We start from the raw sequence: 13833 nt of genomic DNA, 5'->3' as shown, positions 1-13833 counted from the left end.
AATAAAAAAATTCCTTCCAGTAGCACCTTAAAGACCAACTGAGTTAGTTCTAGGTATGAGCTTTCCTTGGAGCCAGGCAAGCTTGGTGAAAGCTCTGTCTGCTTCCTTACTTGCCAGCACACAAAAACACATTCATTAAGGTCCACCCTCACATCTTCTCTTCCCTTACCCACCTTGACGACTCTGCCTGGGCAGCCGTTTGCTGAGCATCACAATTCTTTATCAAGCCATCGCCAAGGGTGTCCATAGCTGCTAGGAGAGTCTCATACAAGCGTTCAGCGTGGCTTTCAAGCCTGTCAGATTGTTTGGCGATCAAGTTGAGAGTGTTCTGTAAAACTAGAAGCAAGGGTTAATACAAATTTAAGATCCGGATTCTGTGATGTTTCTCCTTGACAATTTTGGGTAACTAACACTGTTAGAAATGACCACAAGAAGAGGCATTAAGCGTTCTGCTTCGCTTACAATAAATAACTAGAGGATAAGAGAAAGAAGAGTAGATTATGGTGCATGCTAGGAATAGAGAGGTGAGGCTGTACAAGTTATAGCAGCTTTCTCAAGCGGATGAAACTAACAAGAAGGATTCACCAAAAAGCACTACCCCAAAGCTCCGTTTTCTATTAGCAAACACACATGTGCTCAGGTCACAGCTCAGGCACAGTGCTTTCTAGTTTTTCAGCCTTTATATAGTAAAAAGAAGGTAACATGGGGCATATTTCATCAAAAATACAGTGGTGCCCCGCAAGACGAATGCCTCGCAAGACAGAAAACTTGCTAGACGAAAGAGTTTTCCGTTTTGGAAGTGCTTCGCAAAACGAATTTCCTATGGGCTTGCTTCGCAAGACGAAAATGTCTTGCGAGTTCCTGCGGGTTTTTCCCCCTTCCCCCCTTTTTCTAAGCCGCTAAGCCACTTATCCACTAAGCTGATAAGCCGCTAAAAGCCACTAATAGCGCTAATCCGCCAATGGGCTTGCTTCGCAAGACGAAAAAAACGCTAGACGAAGAGACTCAAGGAACGGATTCTTTTCGTCTTGCGAGGCACCACTGTAAAGCATTCTGAAATCCTACAGCTTTCTATGAGAACATCAAATATGTGCTTAAGTTTGCTCTGTTTAAACAGATGAGACTTGAAAACCATATTTGCCAAGTATGTTGAAAACCATGAGAGCTAGAAAGTTGAAAACCCAGTGGGAGAAGGTGGAGGAGTTTCAGAAAAATATTACAAGGTCTGATCTGGTGGCCTGCAGTCCCTCTGTCCTCCCCTACACCATATTCTGGTTCTGTTTCCCCCTTATAGTTGTCTCTCCCCTCACCTGGTGAATCTGATACCATGCATTTGAGAAGCCTATCGCCATCTTGCAAGACATTTTCAGTCAGTGTCTGGTGGTCAGCTAAATCCTTTTTGAACTCCTGCATAGAAATGTGATTGATGTCATGAGCAACAGTATTCAAAGCCAAAGCATTAAAAATCAATTAATGAGTAAAGAAAAATTAGGGACGCAGGTGGTGCTGTGGTGTAAACCACTGAGCCTTGGGCTTGCCAATCAGAAGGTCGGCAGTTCGAATCCCCCTGACGGGGTGAGCTCCCGTTGCTCAGTCCCTGCTCCTGCCAACCTAGCAGTTCGAAAGCACATCAAAGTGCAAGTAGATAAGTAGGTACCGCTCCTGCGGGAAGGTAAACGGGATCAGGGGTCCTTTAAATTTATCTTTCTAAAGAAAAATTACTCATTATACACAAGTGGGCACATAGGTTCTGCAAAATGTATTTAAAAGTTATAGGTTAGATCCAACGGTGTGAGAAGACAGCCTGTGTATTCCATTTTTCTTTCCCTCCTCTGCCTGCAGCTGCTGTACTTAACAAAAATAAAAAAACCCTATTTATGGAGGCAATGGGGCACCCCGAAACAGCAGAGGCTGTGGTGTGCAGTTCTGCAGTGCAAAATAGGAGGGGAAGTCAGCTAAAATTGAGAGGAGGGGTCGTCTGCCAGCAGAAGCTCCCATTGCTGAAAGATCCTGCTGCCAGAGTCTAGGCAATTTCCCCCTTTGTACTGCAGCCCTGTGCAATGCAGCCTCGACTGTTCAGGAGGGCCCTCTGAATCTCTGGACAGGGTTACCGCTGTCAGGGGTGGGCAGCAAGGAGGGCGCAGGAATATCAGTTGTGTGAGCTGCTCTGATGAAACAAGGATCACAATGCTCTCAGCCAGGGGTAGGCAACCTAAGGCCCGGGGGCCGGATGCGGCCCAATTGCCTTCTCAATCCGGCCCATGGACGGTCCAGGAATCAGTGTGTTTTTACATTAGTAGAATGTGTCCTTTTATTTAAAATGCATCTCTGGGTGATTTGTGGGGCCTGCCTGGTGTTTTTACATGAGTAGAATGTGTGCTTTATTTAAAATGCATCTCTGGGTGAATTGTGGGGCATAAGAATTCATTCATATTTTTCCCCAAAAATATAGTCCGGCCCACCCCATGGTCTGAGGGACGGTGGACAGGCCCACGGCTGAAAAAGGTTGCTCTTAGCCTATCTGCCCTCCAGTTACTACCAACTGTACACCAAGAACAGCAGAACTCTCCTAGGAGGGTGAGCACATGGTGAGAATATACATTTTCCCAATACTGTATTCCACTGATTTATACATTTGAGGGGGCGGGGGGACAAGGGAGACTGGTGTTTCATGATGTGGATTAAGAGCTTTCTACAATAGGCATTCTTCCAAATTGATAGGCCACAGTGGGGCTGCAGCCTTTTCTTATTTCTCACAGGGGTCTGCTTAAGGGATTATTTGATTTGAATTGGGCCTCTTTTCAGCAGTCAGTTGCTCCTACATAATGAAGCCCAGTGACCTCAGAGCTACTCAAATCCACAGTTAAGGAGGAAAAAGGGGGGAAGGAATTACCAGGTAGCTTTGTAATGCTGCCTTGACACTTCCAACATCTGGCTTGGGAGGAATCCAGTTGTCTGTAACTTCTGCTACTTTGTGCAGCCAACAAATGAGCTCTTCTAGTTGACAGCAAAATATCTACTTGGATGAATCAGAACAAAGGCACCCATTATATGCAGTTTTATAGGCTTAACTGTAAAACTATTTGGGGGGGGGGTTTCCAATTCCCAGGTTAGACGCAGTAGTGGGGTGGGAGAGTGGACAACTAGACGAGTCCAAAAAGCCTGGGACACAAATGTTCACAACCCATGAGGGACTACGGTGGCTCATTTACCAGAAGTAATGTATTCCGTGTTAATTCTGGAAGTGTATTCTCGATTCTGACCTCTGGCCTCCTAGAGCAAAATATACAAAATTATGATACCCGCCTCAAATATCATAGAACCATAGAATTGTAGTGTTGGAAGGGACACTTCCAGAATTAACATTAAATACAATACTGGTGGCTGCTGCTTCACAAATGGTACAGAGACAGGCACGGTGCAGGAGCAGAAAATGCCTGTTTTCGGGTCCCTGCCCTATGACATTAGGTGGGTTGTGCTACACATAAACTTGCCCCAGATGACCTACTGCAATGTGCTCTGCGTGGGGCTACCTTTGAAGGTGACCCAGAAACTACAACTAATCCGGACTGTGGCAGCTAGACTGGTGACTGGGAGTGGCCACCGAGACAATATAACACCAGTCCTGAAATACCTACATTGGCTCCCAGTACGTTTCCAAACAGAATTCAAAGTGTTGGTGCTGACCTTTAAAGCCCTAAACGGCCTCAGTCCAGTATACCTGAAGGAGCGTCTCCACCCCCATCGTTCAGCCCGGACACTGAGATCCAGCGCTGAGGGCCTTCTGGCAGTTCCCTCATTGGAAGAAGCCAAGTTACAGGGAACCAGGCAGAGGGCCTTCTCAGTAGTGGCACCCGCCCTGTGGAACGCCCTCCCACCAGATGTCAGAGAGAAAAATAACTACCAGACTTTTAGAAGACATATGAAGGCAGCCCTGTTTAGGGAAGCTTTTAATGTTTGACTTACTATTGTATTTTAATATTTTGTTGGAAGCAGCCCAGAGTGGCTGGGGAAACCCAGCCAGATGGGTGGGGTATAAATAATAAATTATTATTATTATATAAGTGATAATACAGGTCTACACAGGGACAAGCAGCCAGGCCTTCAGGTCTTTCAGACCTTCAAAAGTCGCACACTCCCTTTGACCACTTTCAAATCTAAGTATCATATGACACAATTGGCATTTTGCTGTTCAGGTCTGGATTTATTTTATTTACCCTCATATGCAGTGCAAGGGAGTCTCTGCATCGGGTTGTCTCTTGCTCAACATGATGACCTCCACTCTCGAGGAATCTTGTTTTGAGCAAGTCAATGCTACTAGCAGCCTCTCCTGGAAACCCCTCCTGGTCCTGGCAGCTTTGGTTGCTCAGAAGGTCTTCTTCAATGTGTTCATGGAAGCTACACATATGACAAGAATCACCATCTGTTTCCCACTGACTCTTGACGGCTCCACCATCTCCCTGAGCCTCCAGTGGAAGCTGCTCTCCAGTCACATCGGCATATGCAGAATGTTCAGGGTTCCTTATGATCAGTGAAAGCTCAGTCAGCTGCTGAGCCAACGTCTCTAACTCCTTGAGCCTGGGTGGTAAGGAGAGATACTCTTCATCACTGGAACTCCCATTTTGTAAAGGCAGCACCCTTGTGGAGCGGATGAAGTTGCTACTGACAGCATCTCTCTTTGTAAGACAGCCATATCCCCTTGTGTCCCAGCGTCTTTCATCCAAGTTGCATGAATCAAATGGAACTGGTCGAGGGCACATAGGAGACAAGCCATGCGCCATCTCTCCAGAGATGCGAGTTCTCCCAGGAGAGGGAACACCATCAGAAAAGGACACTTTCCCAACAGGTGAGAGTCTGTAGTGAGAAACTGGAAGGGGGCATTCTGACTTTTCCAATAAAAGGGTTGGAAAGCCCTCTGAGTGTGGGATCTCTGCAGCCAGGGGTTCCTGGCCCTGCAGGTTCACGGACTTCAAGGTACTCTCGGGAGAAATGGAAAGGCTGTTGAGGTCAACCCCAGAATCGTGGACGGAAGACTCTCTGGGGTTCTTTGCAAGCTTGTGCTTCGGCCTCAAAGGATAGGTGTAATCAAGCAAGTCCTCATATTCTTTATTAGGGTCCCAATGGGGCGACTGGCGGTCTGGCGATGGGGGCAGGCAATTGGGTATGGCACACGCCCAGTAGTCTGCCTGGAAGGAGGACATCTTTCTCATGTGACCCACGGTGGGGGAGCTATCCAAAGCTATGTGCCCCTGTGCGCCCAGCATGTGGTTTCCTGAAGGGTCAGGGAGACTAGGCAGTTGCCAGGGAGCAGATGTTTCAGGTGACAACAAAAGAGTCCCAGCCCCCCAAAAGCTCTTTGATCTCGCCATCCTCTGCTGATCAAAACCGGAGTCTTCCGAAGGCTGTAAGGTGAAGCTAGTCCGAGGGAACACAGGTGTCACAGCATCAAAACGATGGTTTATTTTACCTGGCAGGTGTTTGGGAGTGGATGAATAAGGCGCAACTGTCACCTGGCTCCTCCCATCGGCATCAAGGCTGTAGAGGGGTTTGGTGGGAGGGCTGTAAAATGTTGAGTCCATAGCTTTGGTTGTGATTTCCAGCAACCCCTGAAGTGGCTCTGCAGAATCCGAGTCTTCTGCTGAAGTCACCTGTGCAAGCCATTTTAAAAAAGAGGTCAGGCATGAAAGGCAGGCTTTTTTTTATTTACAAAGAAAGAATATTCCAATATAGGTGGGGGTTTAATTAGCAAGGAGGCTGTTGGCAATTGTTTCTTTCTTTTCTTTTAAGCTCAATGGCTCCCCACCCCCCCAGAAATAAGTGAATCTGGATTAATTTGAAGGCTGGAGGAATGAAAACCAGAATTCTGATGCAAATGACATCAGGGGTCAACAAACTTTCTCAGACCTTGTGGGGAGCCAGACTATATTTTGATAAAAAATATATGAACGAATTCCTATGCCCCACAAATAACCCAGAGATGCATTATAAATAAAAGCACATGTTCTACTTATGTAAAAACACTAGGCAGGCCCCACAAATAACCCAGAGATTCATTTTAAATAAAAGGACACATTCTACTCGTATAAAAACATGTTGATTCCCATACCATCCACAGGCTGGATTGAGAAGGCGATTGGGCCGGATCCAGCCCCTGGGCCTTAGTTCGCCTACCCATGACACAGAATCATAGAACTGCAGAGTTGGAAGGGTCATCAGAAGGATGACACTAATTTCTTATGTATTTGGGAATCTCAAAACACACACTCAGATAGAAAGACCCAGACCAATTACATTCAAGCAAATTCACTCCCTCCCATGGACTATTTATGTTCCTGTTGCTCAGGCAGCGTTCACCCATATTTAAGGCAACAAACTAGATCTATCTTGTGCACCATTTAGATAGGTTTTCAGAAAAGTCCATAATGCTGCCCAACCCTGAAGAATACATTCAGGGAAGCGGGTCCATCATTCTTCCTCCCCACCCACACTTGCAATATTGCCATAGTAGCAAATACCATAAATCTGAAACTCTAAAATACACGAATTCACAGCACAACCCTATGTGCATTTTCTCAAAAGCAAACCCCACTGTGTTCAATGAGGCTTACTCCCAAGTAAGTGTGCTTGACACTGGGTAGCAATCTGTTATCCTTCTCACAGATCATCCCTCCCCAGCCTGACCAACGTTCAATAAAAACAATTTTAAAGGAAGAGGCAGAAGTGTGACTAAATCAGAACGGCAGTCAAAGGCTGCAAGGTATTTGCTCTGGTTTCTAATTCAGATAACTCCTAAAGTTTCTTTCAAACTGCTTATCCACCATGTCACATGTGTCAATGGAAAGAGATGTAAAAAAAGGAAATAAAAAATGATTTCTGCACTATGATTGTTCACTCTTCAGCCGTGAGAATCCAGTCTCCTTAGCATTTTTCTTGGAAGCATTGTGCAAGTATAAATACCTAAATATGCTCACCTGTTGTTGTTCTTCTGGAAACAGACCACCTCTGCTAAAACTGGGAGCTACTTCACTACCCAAAGTGGTCCTACTGATGAGCGGCCGTCTTTCCACATACTTTACTTTTGCTTTCATCTTGCAAAACTTGTTAGAAGCCGTTGAAGACATCTTATCACATTTTTCAGTTCTCCAGAAAATGCCAGGAAATGTATGGTCAGCTTTCTCTGTGGCCTTGAGCTCTCCAACCCCTGTCTCTTTGGACAAAGGCTCTTCTTCTTCCACAGCTGAAGGCTGGCAAACGTTGCTAACTAGTTCAGAGTGGTCCATCTCAAGTTCTCGGTAGTTCCACCTCCCATAGCATTTGGCCTTCGCACTCAACGATGCCTCAAAAGGAGATTTTTCTACCTCCAAGGCCATCTATAAAGCGGGTTTCTTTTCCTTCAGTGCCTCAAACGTGAGTCTTTTAACCTGAAATAAACAAGAGATGCAACTGAATTATTTAAGAACTCCCATATAACACAGAGGCTGCAAGCCTACGCATGCTAATTTGCAAGTAAGCTCTAATTAGCCGTACAAGAAAGCATCCCTAGGATTGTTCTGGATATCTACAATCCCATGCATACTCATTTCTAAGCTGGTCATGCTGTTTTCAATGGGACCTACTCCCAGGAAGCAAGTAAAATGATATTTAAAAAAACAAACCCAAGAATAAAGGGAGTCTGAGGAAACATGACAGCCATCTTCAAATAAACAAAGGGCTGTCAAGAGGAAGACGGAGCAAGCTTGTTTTCTCTTGCTCCAGATTCTAGGATCCAAACCAATGGTTTCAAGTTACAGTGGTGCCCCACAAGACGAATGCCTTGCAAGACGAAAAACTCGCTAGACGAAAGAGTTTTCCGTCTTTTGAGGTGCTTCGCAAGACGAATTTCCCTATGGGCTTGCTTCGCAAGAAGAAAACGTCTTGCGAGTCTTTTCCCTTCCCCCCCCTTTTTCTAAGCCGCTAATAGCACTAATCCGCTAATCCGCTAATAGCCGTGCTTTGCAAGACGAAAAAACCGCAAGACGACGAGACTCGCGGAACGAATTAATTTCGTCTTGCGAGGCACCACTGTACAAGGAAGGAGATTCTGACTAAATATCGGGAAGAACTTTCTGACGGTAAACGTTGTTCAACAGTAGAGCAGTCTCTCTCAGAAGATGATGGACTCTCCTTCCTAGGAAATTTTTAAGCAGAGGTTGAATAAACAGCTGTCATGGATGCTTTAGCTGAGATTCCTGCATTGCAGAAAAGTGTCACACACACACATTTCCTGTAAGTGAATCACGACCATCTGTTTAACAGTTAAGGAGCTTTTAATAAAGAGCTATGGTCCATGGGTAAAATATTTGATTTCTTAGGTTACGCTTCAAAAATGATACAATATGCATCCTATTTATTATCGTGGGCTTCCTACAGGATTCAGGAACCAACAAATTATCACAGAGCAGGCACTGGTGCAGATCACCAGGGCCACCCAAGGAACCCAGTGACAATATCGTTTTCCCACTTTATGCCCCCAACTACCTGAGCTTTTGGGTGGCCCAAACATAATTCTTTTCAGCTGTATTTGTCATCCCTCCTGTATACAGTTGGGATTCAGCCTTCTTAAGCTGCAGAAGTCAGAACATTTGGGCCTCAGTGGGTTATTTTATTTGGTCCCCCTTTAAAAACCAGTGCCTTTGGACAAGGGCAGCTAATCTGGTACTACAACTTCCATCATCCCTGCTGCCCGGGACTGGAGGGCTTCTAAGTCCAAAACATCCAAGGAGCACCCCATAGCCCCATCTTACGGTAGGGGCAGCCAGAATGGAAGCAACACCTCCTGGAACAGGGAGCAGCTGAAAAGTAACAGGTAAGGGTTCTCACATGAGGATTTTGTTGGTGATGCTGTGAGCACAACCATGGATAAAGGTGATGCCAGAACTAGTCCTATGTTTTATTTTTACTTCCATATTTATTTCTAAAATTTTTATACCACTTGTGGCGATCACACAGAGTCCCCGGACGTTTAACGGTTTATTGATCCCTGTGCCACCACTGCGCTCGCTTCCCTGCTGCCACCAACCTGTTACTCTCAGGTAAAACATTGTTAACAGTGAACCAAATAAACAAGTTTATTTTATAAACATGAACAAGTTTATGGTTTCTCAGATAATATTGTTGTCAGTTTCTTAACTTTAGTTTCTTTACCGACCTATACCTTCCGACTGATTATGTCAACTGTTTGACTGTCTCCTCTTAACAGATTCTATCCCTCTCTCACATCAGACTAGCCCAACCCACAGACTTATCCTCTCTGTCTCTTCTAACACCAGACTGCCTTCTCAACCACCCTAACTCTAGCCGCCCAGAGTAGCTGGGGAAACTCAGCCAGATGGGTGGGGTATAAATAATAATAATAATAATAATAATAATAATAATAATAATAATAATTACTCCCTAAAACCTCTGTGCTTAAACCCTATACACAGTTAACCCCTCCCCTTGGGTTCCCATTGGTTAGTCATTTTACAATTAGTTAACCCTTTCCTTATGAACCCAGTATGATGTCACACACATAGGAGGGCAAACGCCACACCACCCATCATCCAAAGATCACAGGGTGGCGCACAACATAAAAATACAAAATGAAAGCACACAAATGCATAATAACCATTCTGCAGACAAACCCATGGGGCAGGGTCCAACAGCAATATCTCAAAAAAATTATGCCTACACAATTCGAGCCTGCCTTGTCCAACCAAATGTTCACAGAGGAAGCCTTCCATGAGGTCATCTGGCCTGAAGATCTCCCTCCCACTTCCTCCTAGCAGTAATCTGGAAAATCCTTGGCAAAATCTCATCTTTCCCCTCCCCATTGCCAATGTCCATTGTATTCTCCCAAGACAGGAAAGCCCCTCCCACCACAACACACACACACACACACACACACACACACACACACACACACACTTTCCTCCAGGCAACAGCTTCCAAAAGCAGAAACACCCACCCACAAAGGAGAAGGAAGGACCTGGAGCAGGAGACCCAATGGGAGAGGAAACACAAAATCCAACAACAAAAAGGGCAGCTCCCCCAACACACTTTCTGGTTCAAACTTCATATTAAGTATTCCTTCACCTGTGGAGGTCTAACAGAAGCACTGTGAATATGACAGACCCCATGCAAGTGAAACTTTCGTTTCCATCCTGTATTTCCAACTACAACTACTTCATTTTAAACATGCACACACTACTATCCCGCAGCTGTCAACCTGGGACTGCAAATTCTGTTTCCATGGAGAAGAAAGCTCCAGGATGTTTTAACCACACAGCCCAGTCATCTCGAGACGTTCCCAGGTGGCTGTGGATCGTCTCCTGCACCGCCAAGATGAACATTGTACACCCCAAAACCACATCTTTGTGTTGTGTAGGTAAGCCTATCCACAAATGTTTAAGTTGCATGTGCTTTATTTCTTTTTAGCTACTGCTGATTTTAGTCATCGTTTTAGTAATTTGTTTTTAGCTGTTTTTTATTAACCACTTTTAAGAGTTTTTTTATGTTGCTGTAAACTGTACACAGGTTGCTGTTTTTACAATGAAGAGGTATATAAAGGTCATTAAATAAATAAAATTCACATTAGACATTTCCCCTCTCAAATGGAACAGTTGAGTATCCCCTGCAGTGATGCTTACTGTTTTTATTTTTTAATTTTTTTAAAAAAAGCTACTAGTAAGGAAATCAGCCCTGAGTGCTCACTGGAAGGACAGATCCTGAAGCTGAGGCTCCAATACTTTGGCCACCTCATGAGAAGAGAAGACTCCCTGGAGAAGACCCTGATGTTGATCCTTGTGATGTTGCACAAGGAGAAGGGGACAACAGAGGACAAGATGGTTGGACAGTGTTCTCGAAGCTACAAACATGAGCCTGACCAAACTGCGGGAGGCAGTGGAAGACAGGAGTGCCTGGCGTGCTCTGGTCCTTGGGGACATGAAGAGTCGGACACGACTAAACAACAACAACACTAGTCACCGTAATGCAGGCATGGCCCAACTTGGCCCTCCATCATCCCTAGCTAACAGGACCAGTGGTCAGGGATGATGGGAACTGTAGTCCCAAAACATCTGGGGGGCCAAGTTGGGCCATGCCTGCGGGTGTTACAGTGCCAAGCAACAAAGCTTACCCCCATTCCAGTAACCTGGTGATCCCAGTAATCTAGCTTCTGTTAACAACCGACCAGGAGCTTTGCAAGAAGTGAATCCACCCTCTTTTCCTAGCCCCCTCCATCCAAGTCTGTGGGCGAGAACACAGAGTCAGGTGAAAGAAAGGCCTGCTGTGAAATTCGCTACATGCTTCAGGTCATGCCATCATGAATAACAAAAAGGCCTTCTTCAACTTCAGTTCAACAGCTAAAGGCATGGGCAGAGTTTGTATCCTCAGGCAGGAGAAGCCTTGATACGTCAAGCAGCATGCTTCATTTAGCACTGTCCTCGTATTTAAGCTGTGTGTGGCGCTGTGGATTAAACCACAGAGCCTAGGACTTGCCAATCAGGTCAGCAGTTCGAATCCCCGCAACGGGGTGAGCTCCCATTGCTCGGTCCCAGCTCCTGCCAACCTAGCAGTTCGAAAGCACCTCAAAGTGCAAGTAGATAAATAGGTACCACTCCAGCGGGAAGGTAAACAGCGTTTCTGTGCGCTGCTCTGGCTCGCCAGAAGTGGCTTAGTCATGCTGGCCACATGACCCGGAAGCTGTACAGCGAGATGAGCACCGCAACCCCAGAGTCGGCCATGACTGGACCTAATGGTCAGGGGTCCCTTTACCTTTTTTATCTTCATCTTGGCTTTCAAAAGGAATTGGTTTCCTGTAGTCCAAAGACGAGTGGCTCTCCAGATTCTGCTGGACTACAACTCCCATCATCCCTGACCAACAGCCATGCTGGCTGAGGCTGATGGGACCTGGAGTCCAACAACATATGCAGGGCCACAGGTTCGCCATGCCTGCTGCGTCTGAGATGTAGCTGGTGCAATGTCTAATACGTGTTAATGTCATTTGGATTGCAGATGCAAAAAGAAATAAACTGAAAGAAGAAGACATCTGGTGGCACACTGCCCCATAACCAAAGCTTCTGCTGTCTTACGTAATGTAGATATGATGACTGAGTTAAATTCTGTTGGATCTTTCAATACATGTAAGCAACATGAGCAATCTGACCAAGTCTTGAATGCAAGAACCACATACAAAATACAGTTTGCTGGTGCAGACTACTGTTCTATTTTTATTCTTCAGCGTCTCAACCCTTGTGTTGTAACAGATGCACGCACATGATCAAAATCCATGTCAAGAAACACTAGACAGTAAATAAACTAAGATCACTGGGAGCAGACAGTATTATATAAAACTTCAGATAGTCCAGACTGGGGAGACAATTTCTGCCCTTCCCAATGCTCTGGGAGCGGGAATAAATATTTATAGATTGTGAAGGTCAGGTAGGCTAATGCTCCCTTGCCACAGTGTGCTGGCATGTAATGAACTATCAGAACACCATATCAGGATTGGGAGCATTGGTTTTGCTACCTTGACGCAGGAACCCATTCTGTGCAAATACAAACACTTCGCTGCCAGCAAAGAGTGAGGCCAGTGAGAGAGCTTCATTTGCCCTTAGTGACATCATCACAAACAGCCAAATGTAAAGAGTTGCATGATGCTATATCATCATCACTGTGATGCCTAACTGGATGGATCACATACAGTGGTGCCCCGCAAGACGAATGCCTCGCAAGACGAAAAACTCGCTAGACGAAAGAGTTTTCCGTCTTTTGAGGTGCTTCGCAAGACGAAACGTTGGGCGAGTTCTTGTGATTCCCCCCCCTTTTCCCCCTTTTTCTAAGCCGCTAATAGCCGCTAAACCGTTAATAGCGCTAATCCGCTAATAGCCGTGCTTCGCAAGACGAAGAAACCGCAAGACGAAGAGACTCGCGGAACGAATTAATTTCGTCTTGCGAGGCACCACTGTACTATAAATGGCCCTGTTAACATCAACAAGATAGTTATTTGGCTAGATCTGAGTATCAGCAACAGGTAACAGCTGTTTAAAGAAGAAAACTGGTACCACACTGCTACTCTGTGACTTTTCAGTTCATCCTAATTAGAGTACCATGCTACTTTGTCGGCAAACTAAGGCCCACAGGCCAGATCCAGCCCAAATGCTCTCTGGATCCGGCCCGTGAACAGTTCTGCAATCGCCACGATCACCATTTTTTCCCATCTTTTTCCGGGGGCCATTTTTGGGCAATTTCTCCTCCATCCTTCCTCCCTCTTCCTGGCTTCTCCCCACCCTGCAGAGGAAGGGAGAAGGGCTTTGATAGGAAGCCTCGCCGCCTGCCCACGGGCCTCTCCCCATGGCCGTGCTGTGGGCTAGAGCTTGGCGCACCTGCTGGCCCTGCGCCTGGTGCCTGGGAAAGCTGGCCCGAAATGGAGAGAAGCCGCCACCGCTGCTGGCTCCCAATCGCAGGCAGAGCGGCGGCGGAGGTAGGCAGGGGGAGGGGAGGGGCTGGGGGGGGAGAGAGAAGCACCCTCCCGTGAGTGTAGTCTGGCCCAACACAAGGTCTGGGAGACAGTGAACCAGCCCCCTCCAAAAAAAATTTGCTGACCCCTGTACTAGGGTATGTTAGACGTCAGTCTAACAAGAGCCATTGTTTAAAAAGAAAAAAAGTTACCTGTGTCACGTAAGAAACAACTTCAGAGTTATTCCTGAACTTCTAGAAGAGGGGAAACCCTTTATACTATGTTACTGCTACTTGAAGCAGATAAATCTTGGCCTCATTCAACCAATGCTGGATTTTTTAATTCTTCCAACTGGA

The 13833-nt window shown here is 45.9% G+C and overlaps 2 protein-coding genes across 4 annotated transcripts in view; both read right to left on the bottom strand.

Annotated features, from left to right (window-relative positions):
* The window catches only part of SLC1A4 (solute carrier family 1 member 4), a gene marked incomplete at its 5' end in the record, with an annotated part of 278141 nt that overhangs the window by 213782 nt on the left and 50526 nt on the right, over window positions 1-13833 (bottom strand). The gene's annotated exons all lie outside the window — the stretch shown is intronic.
* The window catches only part of CEP68 (centrosomal protein 68), a 19803-nt gene extending 5970 nt beyond the window's left edge, over window positions 1-13833 (bottom strand). Inside the window, exons 1-6 of one of the 2 annotated variants that reach the window (XM_081855527.1) lie at window positions 13690-13830; window positions 6972-7421; window positions 4218-5648; window positions 2894-3016; window positions 1311-1407; window positions 174-336 (exon numbers count right to left, since the gene is read on the bottom strand). In XM_081855527.1, the coding sequence (XP_081711653.1) occupies window positions 174-336; window positions 1311-1407; window positions 2894-3016; window positions 4218-5648; window positions 6972-7370 (2213 nt within the window). In that variant the 5' untranslated portion in view covers window positions 7371-7421; window positions 13690-13830. Of the gene's footprint in view, window positions 1-173; window positions 337-1310; window positions 1408-2893; window positions 3017-4217; window positions 5649-6971; window positions 7422-13689 lie in introns of those variants that run through there. The other variant, XM_081855528.1, reaches the window with a different exon arrangement.

Source organism: Podarcis erhardii, assembly GCF_964252035.2.
Source record: "Podarcis erhardii genome assembly, chromosome: 3".
Taxonomy (NCBI): domain Eukaryota; kingdom Metazoa; phylum Chordata; class Lepidosauria; order Squamata; family Lacertidae; genus Podarcis; species Podarcis erhardii.
The sequence above is the reverse complement of the archived record's forward strand: the minus strand, read 5'-3'. Positions and strand labels throughout refer to the sequence as shown.